Consider the following 22,625-nt stretch of genomic DNA (forward strand, 5'->3'; position numbering starts at 1 on the left):
ATCGGGAAGAAAATTTATTTCAGTCTTGCAGTAAATGAATCTTATGGTACTGGTGTTATTTTAAAAGTGGGTGGATCCTCTTAATAAATGAAACTTAACTGCTGTCTTTCAGGGTTTTGCGTCTCTTGCCCCTTAAAAATATATGCAAATTGTCAACAGCTACAGGCTTCCCTGATGTGTCCTTTCCAGAAATACACCGTATATCTGCTAAATGCTGTGTGTAATGGAAAGGAAGCAGGTTGACTAGTCATTAGATAACTCAATTTAACTCTCAGGTTAGACTGAAATTGAGAAGTCTCAACCATCTCTGCCCTTGATTTTCTGTTTGATCTGAGCAAAATTTTTAATCTGTTTGTGTCTGTCTTTCCTTAAACCATATGCAACATGGCTTGCAGGAGATGGTTAGTATTTGCAAAGAATTTTCAATATTGAGTTCAGAATTTATTATTAACTGTTTTATCACCATATCTATGACCACCAGTCATGATCATATTCAGATTATTTGTATTTATTAGTAGAATTTGTGCTTTTTTAATGATCATTTTAATATAATAGAAAGAAAATTATAGGTAAGCAGAAATAATTTTTGTGTGAAATGCTTTGAGGAGCTGGTGGGGTAATGTGTCGGTTGAGCAATTCCACTCCTTTGCAAACTGTTTTTTCCCTGGGATGTATAAAACTGCTTTACTAAAGCTTTCTTCCTCCCAGTGTGAAGCTTAGTAGTAGTTTTGTCATTTTCCTTTTATTTTTTTCTTGCTTTCTTAAACCTAGCAAAATAGTGACCTAAGCAGCACTTAAGGAAATTAGGCCTTTCTATCCGTCATGTGCTTTCTACTCTAAAGACTGCCCAGAACTTAGCCGCCGCAAGCAGGTGCTCATCTTACCCTTAGTAACAATCTTGATCTATCACACCCATTTCCAGGTCATCTTTCCAAATGCAGAGCAACTAGGGAAGTCTCTGGTTTGCAAAGGTCTGGCTAACCACCCGAGTGAGCAGAGCCTTCCATGAAGAGGCAGGATTCTGGAGTAGAGCAGTTGTCCTGAGGACAGCAGTCAGGAGAAGTCGCTGAATTACAAAGAGTGCAACTAGCCTGGACGTCAAATTAGCACCACAATCCTTTACTCTTTGGGTCCCTGACACCAGCCTGTGCCGTAAGGCATTCAAAATGCAACCGGGAACCATCTGCCCTTCTTATGTTCTGCCTCATTTTGATACTAAAAGTGCCGGCCTGGTTATTTAGGTCAGATTGCTATCTCTGTCTCATCAGAGATTTTTGGAAAATTTTCATAAACATTGTTTCCAAACACTTTATGATTATATATGTTATATTAATATATGCTATAGAAGATTAATGGGTTTAGACTTGGGCTTCATAATAAAGCTAGCAGTGACTGAATTTGCTACATTGTGGCATTGCTTGTACATGGGGGAAAAAAAGATTACTGTGGCTCTTGTGTGGTAACCAGATGGTAAGTGTGAGAAAATGTCACTATTTAAAGGGCACTGTTATGTGTGTATATATATGTGTGTGTGTACATGTAAGCATATATATATACATACATATATATTAAAAAAAAAACAAACAAAACTTTCCATCAAAAGATCAGAAAGATACTTAAATCTGAATACTTTGCCAGAAGGCTCTGTGAAATAGTGAAGTTAATGTTATGTCCAGTCTAGAGTCTGAGTTTACTGACGCACAATTAAGGCCTATATTTCAATAGACAATTAATGCATTTGACTGCCTCATTTTCTAGTTAGCCAATCTGCAATGCTCAGGACAGGGTGCCCAGCACTTTGCTTCCTCCTATTTGCAGTCAGGGTGCTGACGCCATTCCAGCCCCGACACGTTGTGAAGAAATCCAGATTTGCAGACTTATTTTCAGTCTTGTGGGAAGTAGATGCTTTGCCTATCTTAGTCATTGTTCTTCTCGATAGGGTAGAAGCATGTAGGACCATATAACAGAAAAAGCCTCAACAACAAGGGTTTCTACAAGTACATGGGCAGCAAAAGGAAGGGTAGGGAAAATGTGGGTCTGCTGCTGAATGGGGCAGGAGACCTGATGGCAAAGGATATGGAAAAGGCCGAGGTGCCTTCTTTGCCCCAGTCTTTACTGGTAAGTCCAGCCTTCAGGCCCTTGCGACCGGGGGGAAGACTGCAGCAAGGAAGACTTATACTCAGTGGAGGATCAGGGTAGGGAACAAGCTGGACATACAAACCCATGGGGCCTGACAGGATGCACGCATGAGTGCAGAGGGAGCTGGTTGATGTCATTCTGAGGCCACTCTCAACTACCTTTGAAAGGCCCTGGTGATGGGGGAGGTTCCTGAGGCTGGGAAGGAAGCAAATGTCACCCACATCTTCAAGAAGGGCAAGAAGGAGGATCCAGGGACCTATAGGCTGGTCAGCGTCACCTTGATCCCTGGGAAGGTATAGAGCCCGCAAACCATTTCCAGACATATGAAGAACAAGAAGGTGATTCAGAGTCATCAGCATGGATTCATGAAGGGCAAAATCATGCCTGACCGACCAGATAGTCTTCTGCAGTCAGATGACTGTCTAAGTGGATGAGGGGAGAGCAGTGGATGTTGTTTATCTTGACTTCAGAAAGGCTGTTGACACTGTCTCGCATAACATCCTCACAGAAACTGAAGTAAGTTCTAGATAAATCAACAGTGAGGTGGACTAAATGCTGGCTGAACTGCTGGGCATGGAGTCAAGATCCAGCTGGAGACCAGCCACTGGTGTACCCCAGAGCTGATATTGGGGCTAATACTGTTTAACATCTTGAATAATGACCTGGACAATGAGACAGAGTGCGCTTGCAGTGAGTTTGCAGATGATAAAAGATTGGGAGGAGTGGTTGACAGACCAGATGAGTGTGGTGCCATTCAGAGGGACCTCAACAGGCTGGAGAAATGGGCAGACTTACATCTGTGCGATCAAGCTGTCTTCCATCAGGCTGTCTTTCAGCTCTGTCTGAAAACTGGCTAGGACCTTCATCTAGAAATTGTATGAAAAAGCTGTTTTAACATTCAGCCTTCTGAGAAAACAGGCATTCTTTCTCATGTTCACACATGCTTCAGCTTTTCTAGTTCAAATTAATAGGACTATTGGCTCCTTTGCTGTCTTTCCTTAGGTGGTCAGGAGAGCACGATTTGCAAGCTGAAGTAACATCTTACAATAGCTGACTTATGTAGTTATAAGAAGCTGCATTTTGAGGAATCCTTGACATCCTGCAGGAGGCCCCATTGTTAAATACCAACTTCTCCATCTCTACTCTTATGGAAGCATATCGCTTCAGATTTGATCATCTCTGAAGAGCCAGTAGAATCCTTCTGCCCTGGAGAAGTCAAAATGCCATTCTTTAGCTTAAAAAAATCAACACAAACCAACCTGTCAAGATTCCCCATTTTCTCCCTGAATAAGCTGGAGAACACTCTTTAAAAGAAAATTTTGTGGCCCCCAAACCATTTTGTTCATTTGTTTGTTCTACAATGAAGCCAGCTCTCCCAGAGCTAGATTGTCTTTCTTTGGACTGTCACCAGGTCTTAATTTCTCTCACTTTCAATGTTATAAACTCAGAATCTCACTGTTTTTTTAATTTTGTTTAGTTTTGGGTTTTTTTTAAAGCTTGCATGTACAATCTTTAACTGCCCAAAGTCAGCAAGACACAGCTAGAATGAATTAGTTTATCCTAGTATCAGAAATCGTTGAGCCAGGGAGCTGCAAGGTGCTGTCCAGCCCTGTTAGTTCCACCGTACACAAAGGGGAGTTCTGCTGCAGTCACTACAGGTTTAAAAGATGAAAAGTTGAGATCAAATTCTTTTGTCTCACCCAAATAATTTACTGGAATTTCCTTCACTGAAACTCTCCCTAAATAAATTGAGCAAACCCATGTATTTGTTCTCCTTCTGTTCCCCAATCTGGGCTTTTGAAGATGTTCCTGAGCAGTAACCTTCATAAAACCTCTAGACTTTTGAACCTGCAATGGCAGAAATTAATTTTCCTTAGCTGCTTCTTTTCATGTCCTGTGATAGAGTAGCCTGCAGCAATCAGGGAGATGCAAAAAAATCCCTTCCCATGTGAGGCTGACCTCAGGAGAGACATAGCAAGAGGGAAGGCTTGAGGTTCTTCCCGTTCTTTGCCTTATACCAGATTGTTCATCCAGCATCTCATTGTATCCCTGTGATTCCCCTTGACAGCCTGAGGCTTCTGTTGGCTTTCCCCAGGTTACTCCCCCTACAACCAGCACTGTTAGGCATTTCTAACACTATTAAATACCCCATTAGCCCGCAAAAAAGGGGAACTGAGTGCTCTGTAATGCCTGCAGGTCACTGCTGTCTGGCAGGAGGGAGGTGAGCTGCACGCTCTCTTTTACCTGAATTCTTGTTGCTTTGTTGTTCCTTCAACGTGTTTTGCCTATTTGTATTCTTGCAATATCCTTTCTGATACAAGGTTAAACTCTCCGAGTCTTCATCACTAACCTGTGGTGCGTTTAACTGAACGTGTGGTTTTTATCTTTAACTAAATGAATACTTTTATTTGTCTTCTGTACATCTATCACATGGAGCAGAGCATGCTCCTGCTGGTCTGTTGTGATTTCCACATAGTTTCTGTTATCTGAGAAATAATGCTTGAAAAATAGATAGCCTGAACAGACTGGGAAAGTCTGACTTGTTACATTTGGAGCATTTTTTCCCCTGAAGAAGTTAACGTGCTGTGATGACACTGGGTATGGAACCATCTGTGGTGAGTTTCAGGTATAATCTGTGACCTTTAATGATGGAAGGACAGCTGTTATTTTAAGACTGCCCGTGCTGAAAATGGTAATATGTCATGCTGCAGTCTTGGTTTACTTATGTCGGTATTTAAATAACAACTCCGCTGAGTTGCGTGAATATGGAGGAATGTTTTATAAAAGAGAAAACAGTCAGGTCTCATAATTAGGTTTGTGATGGAACTTTCTGCAGCCAGCTGTAAGATAGGGGGAGATAAGAAAAGTTTTTGATGAGAAATTATGTATTGTTATTTTACGGTTGTATAATGCTGTTATTCAAACAGTTTATGCACAGGGGTTTGAGCTGTGGAAGTTTTTGTCTTTACAATTAAGACTGAAAGAAGCAAAACAATCTACAAAACATGTTACCTGGCTTTTTAGAAGGAATACTTGTGCTTAAATCAAACTGGAGAGCCTGAAAATATTCCTGTGCATGTGGAAGGGAAGAGTGACACTGATGTATAACTTCTGCTTTTCTACTTTGTTATGAGATTTATGAATTGTATGCAGTAATTATCCAAACTTTAATGAGCATTTGTGTCTTCAGGTTTCTCAGTTTTAAATAGGATACGGCTATCTGTCTTAGATTTAGAAACCACTAGAAGACAATGGCCCTTAAATGGTGATCTCTGCCTGGGATTGCAGATCATATACAGATCATATGGGCTCTATTCCCACGCCATTCAAATCAAGTAATTCATTGAGAAACCACTGAGGCATATGGATGTAATGATCTTTTAGGCCTTTCCTGTTTCTGCCTCCTGTGATCCCCTAATGTTTTATAGTCCTTCTCTCGATGTAAGACTGAGAAGTGGCTACGGGATTTTCCGACATGGGAATAAATTTCTCATCGGGCTATCTCAGCACATGGGGTATTTCCATTCTCAGCAGAGATGCTGATGGTAGTACAGGTGCTGATGTAGCTGACTTTGGTGATTAATAGTATCATTTGTCTTCCTGTTTTGCCACAATGGTGAGGATATGTCAGAGAGATCCTTGGTGTGAAACAAAGACAGTCTTTTTTATCCATCCTTGGGAACTGACCTACCATGCCCCCATACAGCATATTGGACCTCTGGTGTAGAATTACTCTATCTTTGGTCTTAAGTTCGATTTTTATTCTGTTTGTAAACAAGAAGATTTTAGCCTGTTGAAAACAGCTCATTTTAAACCTGGATAAATATCTCGTACATTTTTAGTATCCTATTACTATACCATTTACTATAATTGGCGCTACTGAAGGATGCAGAAAGCTTGCATTTAACATGAGCATAGCAAGTTTGCTCACTGCTAAAGGCCATAAATAACACATTTGTTAGTTTGGGACATGTTTGTCTGAGGTGTGATTATAGTTATTATGCAGCAGTTTTAAGAAAATTACTTGTTTTGAATTATTCAAATCTCAGTGGATGGACAAAAATGAGAAGCAATTATATTTTAGAAAGAGTATATTTTCTGCAGGTCCACTATGAGTTGATGATTTGCTGTTTTTGGAGATTGTTGGTATACAGACAGGTTAGCAGTCTTCATTGGAAAAAAACCTCTGAAGGCTAGAAATATAAAGCACTGAGTTCAGTCTGTAAGCATGTTTTTGGCTTGAGTCAGGGCTATTAAATATGGCTCACAAATTTCAGAATTAAGGTGAGAATTTGTCTTTTAAACATAAATTAAGCATACTGAACCCAGAGATCTGATTTACTTCCTTAAACTCATGTTAACCTCATCTGATTTAATGTACCTCCTCAACTTCATGAGTTTTCTTCTAAATTTAACTTATTTTATTGCACTTCTGTATCTCTGTTTCCTTATATCAAATGTCAGATTTTCCAGCAAACTCAAAACTGACCCCTCTTTGCTTCCACTGAAGTCAGCGATGAAACTTTTGTTGACTTTATGAAAAGGATTTTATAATGTCATTGCCTGTGAAAGTGGGAGGCTGAACTCTGTGCCCCAGGAAATCTATTCCAGTCTTGCCATCTTACGACTTGAGTGGGAACAGAGTAAGGCCAGTGTGAGTCCTATTGCAAAACCAGTCTTAAATCTTGCCTACCCAGACGAGAACATCTGGAAGAGAGAGGCTTTCTGTATGGAACACCTATAATTTTGCAATAAAAGTTACAGGGCTGGCTGGATTCAGAGTGCTGTAATTATCCAATCAAAGCATTTACCAAAATGTGGTTTGGAAGGTCAGAACTTAACCTATATATAAACCAGAAATGTTTTCCAGCCCATCAGGTGCACTATGCATTTTCAGTAAAGCAGTGCCAGTTTGTAGCTGTGTGCCTTGTGAGAGCAGTTTCTAGACGAGGCAAGTTTAGATCACGGGCAACATGGACTTATCCACAGCCACAGATGCTTTGAGGTGTACCTTCTCCAGCGGGGACTTATCCTTGGGCCACAATCCCTTGAGACGTATACCTGCTGGGGCACAGACATAACCAGGGCCACAGACACTTTGAGATGTACCTGCTCTGGTGTGGACTAATCCACGGCCACAGACACCTCAGGGTGTCCTGCTCCCACATGGTCTCATCCACAGGTCACAGTCCCTTCGACTCGAGTTCACACCGGAGTTCCAGCCTGTCCAGTACAGCAGCACAGAAACAGCAGTGATGCCCTGGCCGTCTGCCAGCCCAGGCACATCGCCATGGCTGTTATCAAAATGTTCCCAGGCACAGCAGAGTAAGGTGATCAGCAGTACAGCAGCACGGCAAGCAGTGAAAGCAAAAAGCAGCCGCTAACGAGCCCTAGACTCTAAGGTACAGTAGGGCAAGCAAGCCTATGGCAAGCACAAGAGCCTGCCGATTAATCGCTAAACAGCAATAGCAGCTATAAATTTGACCTAGCACATTCTAATCAAATCTGTTGTTATCTTGAACCTTTCGAGCCCCACGTTGGGCACCAAAAAGGACTGTCGTGGTTTAACTCCAGCTGGCAACTAAGCCCCACGCAGCCGCTCGCTCACTCCCCCTCAGTGGGATGGGGGAGAGAATTGGAAGAGTAAAAGTGAGAAAACTCGTGGGTTGAGATAAAAACAGTTTAATAGGTAAAGCAAAAGCTGCATACTCAAGCAAAGCAAAACAAGGAATTCATTCACTGCTTCCCATGGGCAGGCAGGTGTTCAGCCATCTCCAGGAAAGCAGGGCTCCATCACGCATAACAGTTACTTGGGAAGACAAACGCCATCACTCCAAATGTCCCCCCCTTCCTTCTTCTTCCCCAGCTTTATATACTGAGCATGATGCCATATGGTATGGGATATCCCTTTGGTCAGTTGGGGTCAGCTGTCCCGGCTGTGTCCCCTCCCAGCTTCTTGTGCACCCCCAGCCTACTCGCTGGTGGGGTGGGGTGAGGAGCAGAAAAGGCCTTGACTCTGTGTAAGCACTGCTCAGCAATAATGAAAACATCCCTGTGTTATCAACACTGTTTCCAGCACAAATTCAAAACATAGCCCCCTACTAGCTACTATGAAGAAAATTAGCTCTATCCCAGCCAAAACCAGCACAATCAGCCATGAAAAGTTCTGTTTTGCCCCCGTAATAAAGTGGGTGTGCATGGCTGTGGGCATTGCTGGATCTGCTGCTGGGAGAAGGGAAGAAGGAGACAACTAATAGCCAAAATCTCTTTCTCAACTAACTGCTGGCTGGCAATGTCCACAATGGTGCCATGGACGCCTCTGGGTTAAAGGACTTTGCTCTGTCATTAAAATAAGCATTAGTGTTTCTGCATTTATCTGCATCTGGGGTCAGCTGGGCAGAAGATCAGAAAGGGAAAACACTGGAAGTCTCAGTATGTAAATCTGATCTGAAAGTATGAATGCTTCGTCCAGGACTGAGAATGAAAAAAAACCCCACAAACCCCAAACCAACCCAAAAAACAACCCATGTGGGTAGCGGGAGGTTGCAAGGGTCACTTCTGTGAGATTCGGGGCAAAGAATAAGCAAAGCAAAATGTGGTTTAGGTATGAATGTACGATCTATGGATGTTTGCATCATGTCACTCTTCCGTGCCCAGCATGGGCTGCAAAATGCCCGTTGTGTCTTCTATGTATTTGAAATGAATTTGATTAACTTGACTCTATCCCACATAAAGGGATAAAATAAAAATGTTTTAATATAGAAGTAGGAAGTTTAGCTTGTGATCAAATGTCGAACACATTACATGTACCTAATAATGGCAGTGTGCACTCACAAGCTTAATTTGAGCACCTTCAAAAGATTTTAATAACAGTAAGCTAGTAAACCTCAGGGAAATAGATACAGGAGGCCAAATTCAAGTGTCAGAGGTGTAAATCCAAGGACTTTATTTTGCTTTTGTGGACTTGTTGAATTTCTTTCCTGAGAGAGTAGAATTTAGCTTAGCAAGAACGCTTCTGAATGTTTGAACTGTGGGCAAACGGAGGCATATAAGGATTATGAGACTTGCCCAAGGTCACTCGGTGGGTCAGGGAAGCTATGGGACAGAGTCAGTCTGGTGAAATATCTTCCAAAACCACTGATGCACCCAGACTTGTTGACCTACAATGGAATCCAGACAAGGCTCTTTTTTGAAAGAACCACAGCTAGTAATTTGAAGCTTTGTGTCTGAACCTAGAGAGATTACTTGTTCCAGTACTTGGAACAAGTAATTTCTTGGACCTCAGTTACTACTACTGTACACAGTGCAAGATGGCAACATTGCTCTTATATAAAACCAAAGTTTAAGTCATATTGATAAAAAAAAAAATCTTTTCTTGTTCATGTTTTCAGAAAAAAAAAAAGGACATAATTGAAAACATAAACTGACAAGATATAGTCTGGAAAAGTAAGATCTGGGGGATCTAGTAGTGCAGGCAGATAATCTCTGGAGAGGATGTAATGGTTAATTCTCCATCACTTACAGAATTTATTTCTATTTTTAAGTATCTTTCTAAATAAATGCCACAAACTGTCATCCTAGTTGTAGAGGCTGAAATTTTCCAAGACAGGTCATGCAACAGGTCATGTTAGGCAGTTTTAAAATAGAGAAACCATTGACAATATGAAATGTAGTAATTTCCACATGACTAAAATCACTGAGTTCCTCTAAAATAATTGAATAGTCAGTGCTTAAGGGGAAGAAAAAATTAAGTGCAGTGGGTCTGTTGCACAAGTCAAGCTGTGATTGAAAGGTCATTTCTCCCTTACTAGTTCAGACTACCTCTGAGTATAGTGCTGATGATGACTTTGCTACTCTGCAATATCAAGTAAGCTTGTGGTCCTTAACATATAACAGTGCAATACCAAATTAACCTTCATTTCTACTTAGCTGGAGACTTTCAGCCTCTATGTCTTAGAAGAGTTGCTCCCAAATATAACAGGAATAGAATGATTTTGAAGTGGTTGAAAAGGACCCATGGGACCTGGTGCTGCCTTCTTGCCTCTAGTTCACAGGCGTGAACTAGGGCTGGGCTGTTTGGGAAGGTATATGGAGTACAGTAGGTCGGTTCATCACTCCATCAGACGTTTTCTTCAGCAAGGGTGAGAGCAAAGGAGCTAGCACTAAGGTAACAGCCTTGGCAATGGTGGTAGCACATCAGTTTTTTTCAGCTTGTCCTCTGGGCGATAACCCATGCTTGAGGTTTACACTTCCTTGGGAAGGATTTACCTTGCAAAAGCAAAGACTTTCAGCATCAACGTAGAGCCCTGGGTTGTGGCAGTTACCCTGTGTTGTCAGAAATTATTTGGAATAAAATAATTTTGAAATCTAATGTAGTCATTGCTGTTCCTTGCCTATTTGCTCAAGGAAAGATGCAACCAGGCTAGTCTGTGGTCTGTTTTGGGTCTTGGATTCTCATCAACCAAACAAGTATGTCAACACCAGGATTTCCAAGTTGCAGGGAGGGCATGCCACAGCCCTGATTGTGTGAACCGCAGACCTCAGCTTCAGATTTGATGTTGGTAGTACGGTAACAGCTGTCTTTCTGTGAAGAGGGGAAGGAAAGAAACTTTGGCCATCTTCGCAAGTCACCCATTTCTCAGAAGACTAAAAGAAATTTTAATGAAATGAACAGTCACAACTTCTGCATCTGTGTGGTAATAGGGCAAAAACTCAAGCAATAGGGCAAGATCTGCTCACCAGGAATAGCAAAGAAACAGCTGACTCAGCTCTGTCCTCACCCTACAATTACATGGAGACGGTAATGCCAACCTCCTGTTTAGGACTCGGTGGCCACAGCAGAGCCCTTTTGCTTTTAAAACATATTGAACTGTTGAAAGGAACTAAAATAATTAAAGGCCCATTCTTTCCCAAGCCTTCTTTTTTGACTTCTGTGTGCAAAATTGAGAGCCTGCAGATATTTTTATCTGTTTGTATATGAGAAAAGAATGTTTGTGGCATTTTTTTTAAATCCACTGTGAGACAGAAGAATAATTCTTTATGAATACTAGAGTCAGTATGTATGTGTATATATATGCTCACACATGTACATGCATGTGTACATGTATATATGTCAATATACATGTTTGTATATATGTAATACACATGTGTATATATACATATGTACATATTTGTGTATATGTATATATGAAATAGAATTAAATCTTAATTATGTAGCAGTTACATGACATTAGAACAGTTCATAGAATTTCATGTAATTCTGTCTACAAAATCAGATTAAAATGATCAAAATAATCCTTGTGACCTTTTAAAAAAGTCTGTAAATCTGTGAAAATTGCATGTGCTTCTGTGGGAGTTTGGTCGATTGCTTGTAAGGGAAGTGAAGACAAAATGTAACATTTGCAAAAACCATTGTCTCATTTTCACTTAGTCTGTCAGGTTGGGACTTGCTCTCTGTACGTAGATGCATGCAGGCAACATAGACATCTCCATTTCAGCTACTCACATGAGGTTCCCTGTACAGACAACATGGACATATGGCTCATGTAATCGGTGGATTCCTGGGGGGTGATTTGTCTCATCCTAAAGCAGACATCTAAACCAGGATGGAGATATTGTATAGTAAAGCTGTTTGTTCCTCCTGATAGTACAAGGAGTCTAGTGTAATTAACTCAGATGTAGACATCTACCTTGCAGGTGACTGAGGTGAAGCCTACCTTAGGAAACCAGCTCCTGTTTTAGATATAGATGTGGGTGTCTGCTGAAGGTGCTGGGAGTGCTTGGTCACATGCAGGATCCCCACTTCCTTTCCAAGGAGTTAGTGGCTGTACTTGCTCAGGAACTCGTGTGCAAGCATTATGACCCATGCCCTTTAATGTAATTAGGCCTGTTCAGAAACCTTTTATTTAAATCAGTTGGATTTACGTGCAAACCTGGATGGAGCTGCTCCAGACATACCTCTTTAATAACTGAATACCTTTGCAAACCTAGTTGTACGTGACCTCTGAAAATGGGACTGGACCCTCTAGTCAATCAGAGGCCTTTGAATATTATATTTCATTTATTCCCAGTTGATGCAAAGGAAGATGAAAGTCTTTCATTGGGGAACTCCCCAATGCTTTTACTTCTGTATTATTTTCCTCTGAAGTTTTTACTGATTCCTCTAATTATATTATTTTTTTATGGTTTATTTTACAGAGTATTTGGATATATGGGAACCTTTAAATGTGTCCTCTGTTCTCATGGATTCTTCCATCTCAAACTTTGAAGTTGTGCAAGTTAGTAGAGATATATCCAATGACTTCTTCACTGCCAGAGACTTTTGTCTGTCGGGTAAGAAGTGGTTATTCATAGCTTTACAGAAAATACTGGATTGTGAGCCCGAAAAACCAAGAACACTTTCCCCCCACGCCGCCCAGCCCCAACATAGATACACTGATTTTACTTATTTTTAAGGACTACCCCAGTATTTCTGAATTTAAGAGAAGGGCCCTGAAATAGTTTATCTAAAGAAAGATACAATAGACATAAAATGCCATGCAGTGATTGTGTAATTTTGACACCTCCTGGGTGCAGAGATCTCTTGCTTCTCCAGGCATTGTACAACTTGGAGAGCATTGTAGTGAATAATTAAAGGGATGATGTCATTATTTTCTAAAGAACAGTTAAGGGAAGCTCATCGAGTGAGACAGATGGTTACCTACCATTATCTAAAGAGTTATAGAGTTACCTACCTATAGAGTTACCTACCGTTATCTAAAGTAACCTGTAGCTGTGGTGCGTGAGGGGCAGGTTAACTGAGAGCTGGGATGAAGCAGGCTGTAGTAACAACACAGGGAACTGCTTTAATCAATAGCCTGACTAGTCAGCAAAGAGTCCTTTAACTTCACATGACTGAAAAATCCTCAATGCTGCAGAGCAGTAGAAATAAGGAAAAGTTCCCACCTACTGCAGAAGATGATCCTTGGAATGGTCCCACTTTTTGCAGTAGATGGTCCTCACCTTATGAGGGTGAGCAGTGTAACTTATTGTTTTTTCCTTTTCTTGTAACTGTTTGAAGGAGCCTTTCTAAAGGAAAAGTGTTGGATACCCATCTCTGAGTACAAACTGGGATGAGTGAGAGGGATTTTATTATTCTGAAACATTTCCCTGGGGCTCCCTGGGGATTGTTTGAATTCAGCTGAGGTCCTCAGTACTTTATTAGAAGATGTTTTGCTTCTCCTAAAACCTGTGATACCAGTTCTCTTGCTGTATTGCTCCATTTTAAAGCCAATATAACCTTTTGTCCTTTGGCTATTTTGGAGAATGTTCTGGGAATCTGAGGTCATTTATGTCCCATTATTCTGCTTTAGAGCTACTTCATATCCTTGTTGCTTGACCTGTTGTAAAACCTTTCTTGTAAGCATCTTATAACAATGTCATACAAAATACTTTGAGAATACATTTTTACCTGATCTTTTTCTTCACGTTTCACCTCACAGCTTGTTCAAAGAACCAGTCATGTACAGTGGTGACACTGGAAATCCAGCCTTCAGCAGTAAGGTGCCTTTTCTACCCTGATACACAGATATGCACACTTGGCCTGCGAGGGCACAGCTGCTGGGTTTTACTCAAAGAGCCAGCTACATATATTTATAGGAGACAAGGTAAGAGCAAGTTAAGGCTGTGGGGGAAGGAACTCAACTGCGGTGGCCTGTGCACAATTCTTGTGAATGGCAGAGTGAGGAAATCCTCACTAGACCTAAAGCAATATGGATGTCTCCTAGAAAATTGTCCATTGTTGTTTCAGAGGAGTTACAGCCAAGCAGGATGGGAATATGTCCCCAAATACTTTTTCTATAAATGCATGAAATCATAGTGTTACCATCTAACAATGAAGCAGATATAATAAAGGAAGTCTAGTCTATGAAAGATGTTTTGGAAAGTGCAGAATGGTAAAGACAGCAAAAAAACAGTAATGAAAGTCCAGCTCCTTCCTTTTCATCTGCAGAAGATGTTTCTATATGTTCTTCCGTTTAAACTCTGAGAATAACACAAGGAGTGTTGAAACCCCACTGTCAGTTGAAAGTCTTAAGGACCATCTCTGAAGAAGACAAACAAACAAAACCAACCAACCAACCAAACAAAAACCCCTTAACCAAGATGAACTAATATTTTAAAGAAATGAAAATTATTTAAGAGAGAAACAGAACTTGTGTAGACAGGTAAAAATTCTATTGTTTGGCTACGTACTTATTTGTAACTCTAAGTTTTGTTGGTTCTTTCCCTTGATTTTAAAAGAGACTGCTTTCGTTTCATGTAGTACTGATTATTTCTTTTATTAGAAGTAATTAGAAACCAAGTAACAAAAAGGGGGAAGGGAAGAAATATTTCCTTTTCACTGAAATTTCTGTGAAGAATTGAGAAATCAATAAGAACCTTCTAGGTTCAAACTTGATGAGAGAAAAAGGGGTTTATCATTGTCAAGTGAAGCAAAATCACAGACTGAGACATAAAAGCTAGACTTGTGTGTTTGTATATTTATGTACAGTTTTGGGTTTAGTCATGTGACTTAGAATTTGGTTCCTGCCTATCAAATACATTGTTTTAGGAGAGAAATAGTATGAGGTATCACTTAGCTCTGTTTTAAAGTAAGGCACTATTGAAAAACCTCTTATTTGGATATATAGCCAATGATTCAGAGAGCCCTTATATAAAAAAAGAAAAAAAATTTGGATCAAACTATAACCGCCTAATATTTCATAGTTTTGTGCAAGCAAAAAATAAATTCAGATAGCAATTACGTTTGATCTAAAATGTAGATACTGGCGTAAGTTCTGTGGAAGAAAATGGCAGGATTCACAATAGCGTGTAAGGCAGGAGATGGTGATGAAGGCCCTCTGGTACCCTACACTCTTGCATTCCCTTCTCTGGCATGTAGAAGACACGCATGTGCCTTAGCGAGCACTTGCACTGGTGATTCCCACTTCAAGAACAGCAGTCCCTACACAGGACTGTAGGGAATTTGGATATGGGTTGTGCTTATTGCCTTCTGTTGAAGGTCTTCTGTCTCGCATGATGAAACAGCTGCTGGAAAGGGGACTGAAGTGCAGCTCTTTCCTGGTGAGAGCCCAAACCAATGAGCTGAGTGGTTATCTTTCTTCTTTCTGACTTGCTATAAATGTTTAAAGGTTTAACATTGTGCTTTTTAGAGCTGGGGAGGAAGTCTGAAAATCTCTCTCCCTTTTTTGTAGAAATGCTCAGATTTATATTCTAATGTGATGTCTGATCTGGAATAAATGTTTGAGTAAGGGTTTGGGAAGTTAAATGTTCATATCCAGCAGCTAAGATCTAGCATAGCATGAAGTATTTTATAGGGAGAGAATAACACAAATTTATCTATGTTTCAATTGAAGAAGTGAATTAGACACTTAACAGTTTAAAATTAAGGGAAATGGGATTAATTTTCATTGCTGAAATGGTACTAACTTGAGAAGCAAATTATTTTTCCTCTGTTCCCTGCCCCCCAACAGATTTATTCCTGTCCATTTCTGAATCGGATTTAACTCCATCTGTGTACATCCCATCTCATGGAGATCTGATAGGCAAATCCCAGGTGATCCGTGTTGGCTTGGAGTGGAGAAATATCAACCAGTTCCTGGGCATCCCGTATGCTGCACCTCCCGTTGCAGAGAGGCGCTTCAGTCCTCCAGGGCCGTTTGCTTGGGTGGAAACCTGGAATGCTACTGTGGCTCGGTAAGAAAACCCTTCAATCATCAGCAGAAGCGCTTGTTCCATTCAGGTGTATGAAAGTAGCTGGAGTAATGACCACGATATTCATGTCCCTTCTTGCAAAAGAACCTATAGGGTACAGCTCAATACACGTTTGGGACTTTGTTTAGCAAAAAGAATAATTTCTCCGTCTATATGTTAATGCATGCAAGCACCTCAAGGAAAAAGGCAGATTCCAGTACATTGCCTTGAATCTACGCATAACTCCCCACCGACAGTCAGCTGTCAAGCCATTTTCATTCTGAGTATTTATACAGGTATTTATAATATTTATACAAATACAGTTTGCTCCTGCTGAGCTATACATTTGTAGAGTATTTAATCAAACAGGGGTGCTTTAATGCTGATGTAACCAGAAGCTGTGGGCCTCATATAGAAATTGTCTGCCTAATAATGTCTAGGAGGTCAGGCTGAAGGACTCAGTCTTTTCTGTCCAAAAAGGCAAATACTTGCTAAATGGCTTGGACAGGAGTACGGAAGTTATAAACATTTTAGGTAATGCCTTAAGAGGAAATGAGCTTTAGGAACTGCATTAGCAGATGGGCTAAATTTCTCGTAAGTCCCTCTATCTAATGTTTCCTGTTGGCTGGCCCTGTTCTCCAGGGCTGTACAGACATCACTGTTCAGTGAGTTTAGGTTAGAGGCACTCTATGGACATAGCCTTTGTGTGCATGTTTGTGTTTTGTTGAGCCTTACGATATGAGTCTTAATTTTTTTTTTTGCATTGGGGAACCAAAATGACAAATTGTGAATGTGTATTTCCTAAAGAAAAGAGGGTTTGGGTGACACTACTTAGTATATCTGCGCTGTGGAACGTTAGGACAGTGGATTTCTTTAAAAAAAAACCCACAGCAAATAGAAATGCAGCAACAATATGAAACAAGGTATGAAAGTGGAGTGTTATTTATAGGGTCTTTCTCACAGTCCATCCTTGCTCCACATAATAGAAAGCAAACTACACAGCACACAAAACCCGTTTGGGCAAGCCATGCTGCACATGTACACAGGAAGTTTATACACGAGGGCTGGTACCCGGTCACGTTCCTATCAATAAAAAGCAGACTGGTTTATGGCAGACATGAGGAGCTGCAAAAAAAACCCCATAAAATGATGGAAACAAGAAACAGGAGATTGAAGATGCAAAACAGTCAAAAGGAGAGACTCTGGTGGAAGGACTCGGTGAACTCTCTGTAGAGGGAGTTGAAGAAATCAGGGCTGAGAGCTGAGGTTTAGTGACCCAAGAGCTTCCAAGGCAGCTAATATGGACCTGGGGTCTATTGAGATCCTGTGTTATCCTTCCAGCCACGGCTGGCCGTGCAGTCCTTTCCAATTCCTAGCACCAGGAGTGGTCCTCATGTGGTTAGTGACAAACTACTTGAGCTAGCTGATCTGGCCAAGAGCTTACATGGTTAAGGAAATGATACATTTTGCAAGGGAGCTGGAGGATGGCACCCTGCAGGCCTGACATGAATCACCATCTGCTTTGGTGGAAATGCACCCTGAGGCTACAGATGTGGAGACCTATCAGCTGTGTGGAAGCTGTTTGGTCCCTCCATTACTCAGGATTTGTCTCCAGAGGTTTCCAGCAAAGCCTGTGACGAACTGAGTAAAAAGAGATGCAGCGTTGTCTTGAGGAGTTGAAAGAGCATCTGGCCTTTGGTGGTCTCATCCTTCAGGTTGCACCTGAGTTGTGGTGTTAACAGCATAACCACAGTAGCCACGCAGCCTCATGTACATTGGAGGGATCTGGTGAGAGGTGGCTTTTTGTTTCCTCAGGTGCACAGCGATGTTAGGTTAACACACACACCATCAACTCTTTGTGTCTGCAGCCACAATGTGATGTCTGCTAGGACTTTGGTAAGAGCCGTCTGCCTCTGTGGTCTCTCTTTGAAGACCTGCTGTTGCAATGAGCAGCCTGGCTGAGATTTTCAAAGCAATTTAGGGACCTTAGTTTATCTTTCGAATTCTCAGTGCTTCCTTAAGCCAGTGAAGAACTTGGCCACCATCTTCTATTATTCATTTAAGGTTAAAAACCCAATTATTTGAGCTTAGCACCATGGAGGTGCACTTGGAGAATTGGAGGGATCTCACTCTGTGTGTGTATAGAAAATGTTGACATCTATATTTTTTAGGACTCTATACTGGTGTTGCACAATATTTGTATATAAGAAATTCACATTAGCACAGTGACATTACTGACAGAAGAGAAATGTTTATTTATCAGCCTGGACCTGATAAAAGACTTTTAAAAAAAAAAACCCAAACCAAACAAGACCAACCAAAAAACCTGTCCAGCTGTTGGAGTATCCAGCTGCTGGAGGAGCTGTGGACTTGCCTCAGCAGGTGGCAGCCTTTCCCCGGAGTCGGTCCCGGCTTGAGGAGCTCCTGGGAGCTGGAGGTTCTGGGGATCTTGATGAGTTGCTAAAAAAAAAAAAGAAAAAAATTAGCCATGAGCACGGGTGATGATTCCTGCTGCCCTGTGGAAAGCTGTATAATTAATAGCATTAGACCTGTTGTCCTGGCCGGGTTCCTACCTGGGAATTTGTATTTTGTCTGCCTAAAATGGTTTTAGCAGTTTTGTTTGGAGATGAGGTGCTTCTTTACATCAGTGTGAAAGCTATTGAGTGATATCGCCATCCTAGGAACCTCCCTTATGGAAAGATTTTGTAGAATTGCATTAAAGCTGCTCCTTTTCCTTGTAATTTTCTATTAAATTCTTCACACCTTCAGCGTAATTTTAGAAGGGCATTAAAAATGATAATTTAGAAATAATTCTCTGAGATACTACTGTCTTTTCCACAGCCTCTTTTGGCGTCTTCCCTAATAACTTGTGATGCTTTTCCATAACTCATTACGTGATATAAATATGGCTGGGAAGTAGAATGAACTGGCTTCAAAATAGCTTATATCTGAACTGCAAAAGTCATCCACCTGATTCTTGTTGTGGAGGGAGCTCGAGCTTATACAGATGATGGCCAGAAAATGATTTTCTGTACGTGGCTGGCTGGCTGAATTCCTATTGAAAAGTTACTTTTAACATTGCTGGGCACTGTTGATGGTCTGCTATTATGCTTAGAGCAAACACATTTTAAAAATGCGTTCAAATTTTAAACTTACCATATTTTCCCACAGACCATTAGAAATTAAAATAAATATAAATTAATGTAGCCCACAGCCTATTAGAAATTAAAATAAATAACTGGTATTTCAGCAAAAGAGTGGATTACATAGGTGTGCAGGCAATAGCAGGGGGAGACGTGTGCCTGAGACCCCCGGTCCTGCTCCCCTTACATCTGGTGCTAATTTTGTGCAGTTTATGTAAAGCGTGAGTTTTCTGAAGGCTTATTTTCAAGTTCTAATCTTTTTAAAATGAGGCTGGTTTTCTGAGGGAAGGATTCTAGACATGAAAATACAATGTGTTTTTTGCATTTGTACGTGTCTATGCAAACCCAAGTATTTGTTATTAAGGTTTAGGTGGGCATAGTTTTAAATGTGATTGAGATCTACAGATTTAAAGATATTATAAACTTAGTGCATCAAAATATAAGGAAATAGCAGCAGTGGAAAAAGAGTACAAGCCTTTTTATTGTAATTTTCTCAATCTGTGTCTCTAGGGCAACTTGTTGGCAGCCAGGAGATGGAGAGGCCCCGTCATCCTCTGTCAGTGAAGACTGCCTATATCTGAACGTCTTTGTTCCTTCCACCACTGTAAGTAGGAGACGAGTTGGATTTTTTTGTAGCTGAGCACTGTCTCTTTTCAAAGTACTTTTAATTGGCATGAACGATTGTTTTTCATGTGGTGTTCACAAAGCCCTGCAAGGGTAAATTAGGCGCTCTGTTGTTTGTACTGGTGCAAGAGTATTCCCTACAGGCTTTCAGTGAGCCATGTTTGGGTAACTAGGAGGGCAGAAAATTAAAAACCTAGAAATAAGAGAGACACAAAGAGGGAAACAAAACACAAGAAGAAGGTGGCAGCAAAGGAGGAGAAATTAAGGACAGAAATGGCAATGTCCCTGAAATGAGACCGTTTGCCCAGGAGGCGATAACACGATACAACACGTCACATCAACACTTACCACAAGTCGAGCAGCAGCAGATGAGGTTTTTTTCACCCTCATCTTCACTATTCCCCTGTTGACATCCGTGGGAGCTCTGTTGAGGAATGAGGTTAGCAAGCCATGCTAGATTTGTGCCCAGCTTGCAGAGCATAAAAATAGATGTTTTAAAGATGACCAGGCCAGTGGTATAATCTGAGAAATTGTCATTTGAAAGCTCTTGAATTTCTCATTCTAAACAGATATAAAATAAAGCTTCAAGTTAGAGCCAAGCTTAGAAGATTGGCCAAACCCCTGGGGGGCTGGAGATAAAGGTGCTGAATAACATGTGAATCCCATCGAAGAGTGGGCCCAGAGCACAGGAACAGAGCTTTTTTCTTCCACAGTATTGGTAATTTTCAGAATGTGACGGTGGTTATAATAGAAATTTATGAGTCTGACATGCTGCAAAGAGCTGGTTTAGCTATCTGACAGCAGCCCACAGAGTCCCTTGCAGGTCCTTTTAATCAGCAGAAAGACCAGCAGTCTGTTTTCTCCCTGCAGCGCCAGACTGTCATTTTGCCTTGAGTGCAGTCATGGCTTATTGAAAACATCAGGTCACTGTCCCAGGCAGTTTGCCATGTCTGCTTAAGTGCTGCTTTCAAGATAGCTTATTTGAAAGCATTGTATTTTCTACCATCTGATAGTCTAAATAGGCTTGTCTTTTCTCCTTAGTGGTACTGAGAACTGAATCCCTCCTGTCTTTTGTAGGTGTATGGTAGAAGTAGGTCCAATCACATCAATCAGTTTCGGATGCGTAAGTCTAGCCCATGAGAGAACCAAAACTTCTGTTTTTGCAGAAGTAGTTGGGAGCAGAAGGCATGGCATTTTCCTGTTTCTTTTTGTGGTGAGCTCTATTTTTTACTCACATACAGAGAGCTATAGTTATATATTTTCAGCCCATGGAAAGTTAAATTAGCTAGTAAATACTGAATATAAAATCTTCTGGAGAGGAGCAAATGCAGATGTCGTTCAGGAGCATTTTGAGCTTGAACAAGAGCACGGTGCGGGGACTGCTGCCTGCCACTGAAGGACTCTTAAGTGTCAAGCAGTGAAGAAGGTGAATGACATCACCTCATTTTACTTCCATAGCTACGTGTACCACATCACCCTCCAAATAAAACTGGCACTTCTGAGAGACTTTTTTCCACCTATAACCATCACCACCTGTCACGCTAGCAAAGCAAAGCTGTGCTTCAGCTTGATTTGCAAAGAGTTCAAATGTAAGATCAAGAGCTGAAACTCTCCACTAAATAAGAATAGAAAGTGTACCCTCTCTCCTCTTCTCCCATCCCCTGCATGTGTTGTTCCCATCCTTATCACATCATCCCTGTTGCACTCAGTTCTTTACAGAGCAATATTGTACAGTAGTAAAAGCACTTGAGGTTGCCTGGCTCAGTATAGTTTAAATCTATCCCTGCCAAGTAGCTCATTAAGTGTTTTACAGAAGGATGGAGAAGATGGTTCTGAATATTGTAAAGCCTTTCAGGCTTCCAGCTGACTTGCAGCTTGCTGGTGGGTGCTGAACTTCTCTCCCCCTTGAGGGTTTGCACATGGGACCGAAGCCCCTACAGGCGTGAGACCATGGTGGAGCTGCCGGGCTCCCCAGAAGACATCCCCCCTAAGCTAAGCCAGGGAGCCATCTGACAACGTCCCAGCTGGAATTCTTTGCACAGTTTTTTACACCTCAGAGTGCGACTATCTGTGTTTTGTTGCTAAGTATGGAGCAAAACCCTGCACTGGGCAGTAGCCACGTGGCAGCTGTGGCCTGTCTATGAGGAATATGGTGGCCCCACTCTGCCCAGCATTGCCCCACGTGTGCCCCACTGCAGCCTGGCACCGATGCTGGCGGTGCTGCATCTCAGCCGGGTACCAAGTGGTGGTGGATGAAGAGACTGGCTCCAGCAGGCTTTAGTTAAGGTCCTGCATTTCTTCTGCCTCACAGATTTAATTGCAGTGGTTGGCTAAATTTGGTTGAGAACAAGGATTGGGGGAAATTCACTTATATTCAAAATAAATTATCCAGCAGCTAATGTACAGTAAAAAATTAATTAGCTACCAATTATATAGATAGATAGGTGATGTGAAATATCTCATATTGTGAGGCATAGTTCAATTACAGCATGAAAATAATTGTGCTATGCTGTTAAAATGGCTAACAAGGAATGGGAAGGCAATTACGTTAAACAGCCCTCATCTAAACCGCCCAAATCCATGAGCTCTGAGACTGAAATCCCTTGGGATTACACCCCAAATTATTTTTCATGACAGTTTACCTTTACATAGGAGAGGGATCCGTCACTGCTCGATGCAGACTAGAAACGGGAATGCTACCTCCAGACACTTGGCACTAGGCACAGCCCTGGTGCTAAATCTCCCAAATTGCTCCATATCTGTTGCAACAGGCTTTGTTTTGCCATTTTTAATTTTTGTCTCCTGTCTTTGCCTTTCTTAAGCTTTTCATCACTAGAGCATTGGGTAAAGTCATTGGGTAAAGTCACTCAGCATAATGTAATACACAATTTAGAGGGCAGCTGGAGGTCATGGTGCTATGCAGGCTGTGGACATGTGGGAAATGCCTAGTTGGAACCATGCTGAGCTGAGGGGACGGAGCAGGCTCAA

General features: G+C 41.3%; 1 protein-coding gene across 1 annotated transcript in view; it reads left to right on the forward strand.

Annotated features, from left to right (window-relative positions):
* TG (thyroglobulin) overlaps positions 1–22,625 on the forward strand; it is a 168,749-nt gene that overhangs the window by 69,362 nt on the left and 76,762 nt on the right. The window contains exons 35-38 of the mRNA XM_075495481.1: positions 12,337–12,471; positions 13,620–13,784; positions 15,651–15,873; positions 19,524–19,617. Of these exons, the coding sequence (XP_075351596.1) occupies positions 12,337–12,471; positions 13,620–13,784; positions 15,651–15,873; positions 19,524–19,617 (617 nt within the window). The remainder of the gene's footprint in view (positions 1–12,336; positions 12,472–13,619; positions 13,785–15,650; positions 15,874–19,523; positions 19,618–22,625) is intronic.

This window comes from Mycteria americana, chromosome 2 (genome assembly GCF_035582795.1).
Source record: "Mycteria americana isolate JAX WOST 10 ecotype Jacksonville Zoo and Gardens chromosome 2, USCA_MyAme_1.0, whole genome shotgun sequence".
Lineage (NCBI taxonomy): Eukaryota > Metazoa > Chordata > Aves > Ciconiiformes > Ciconiidae > Mycteria > Mycteria americana.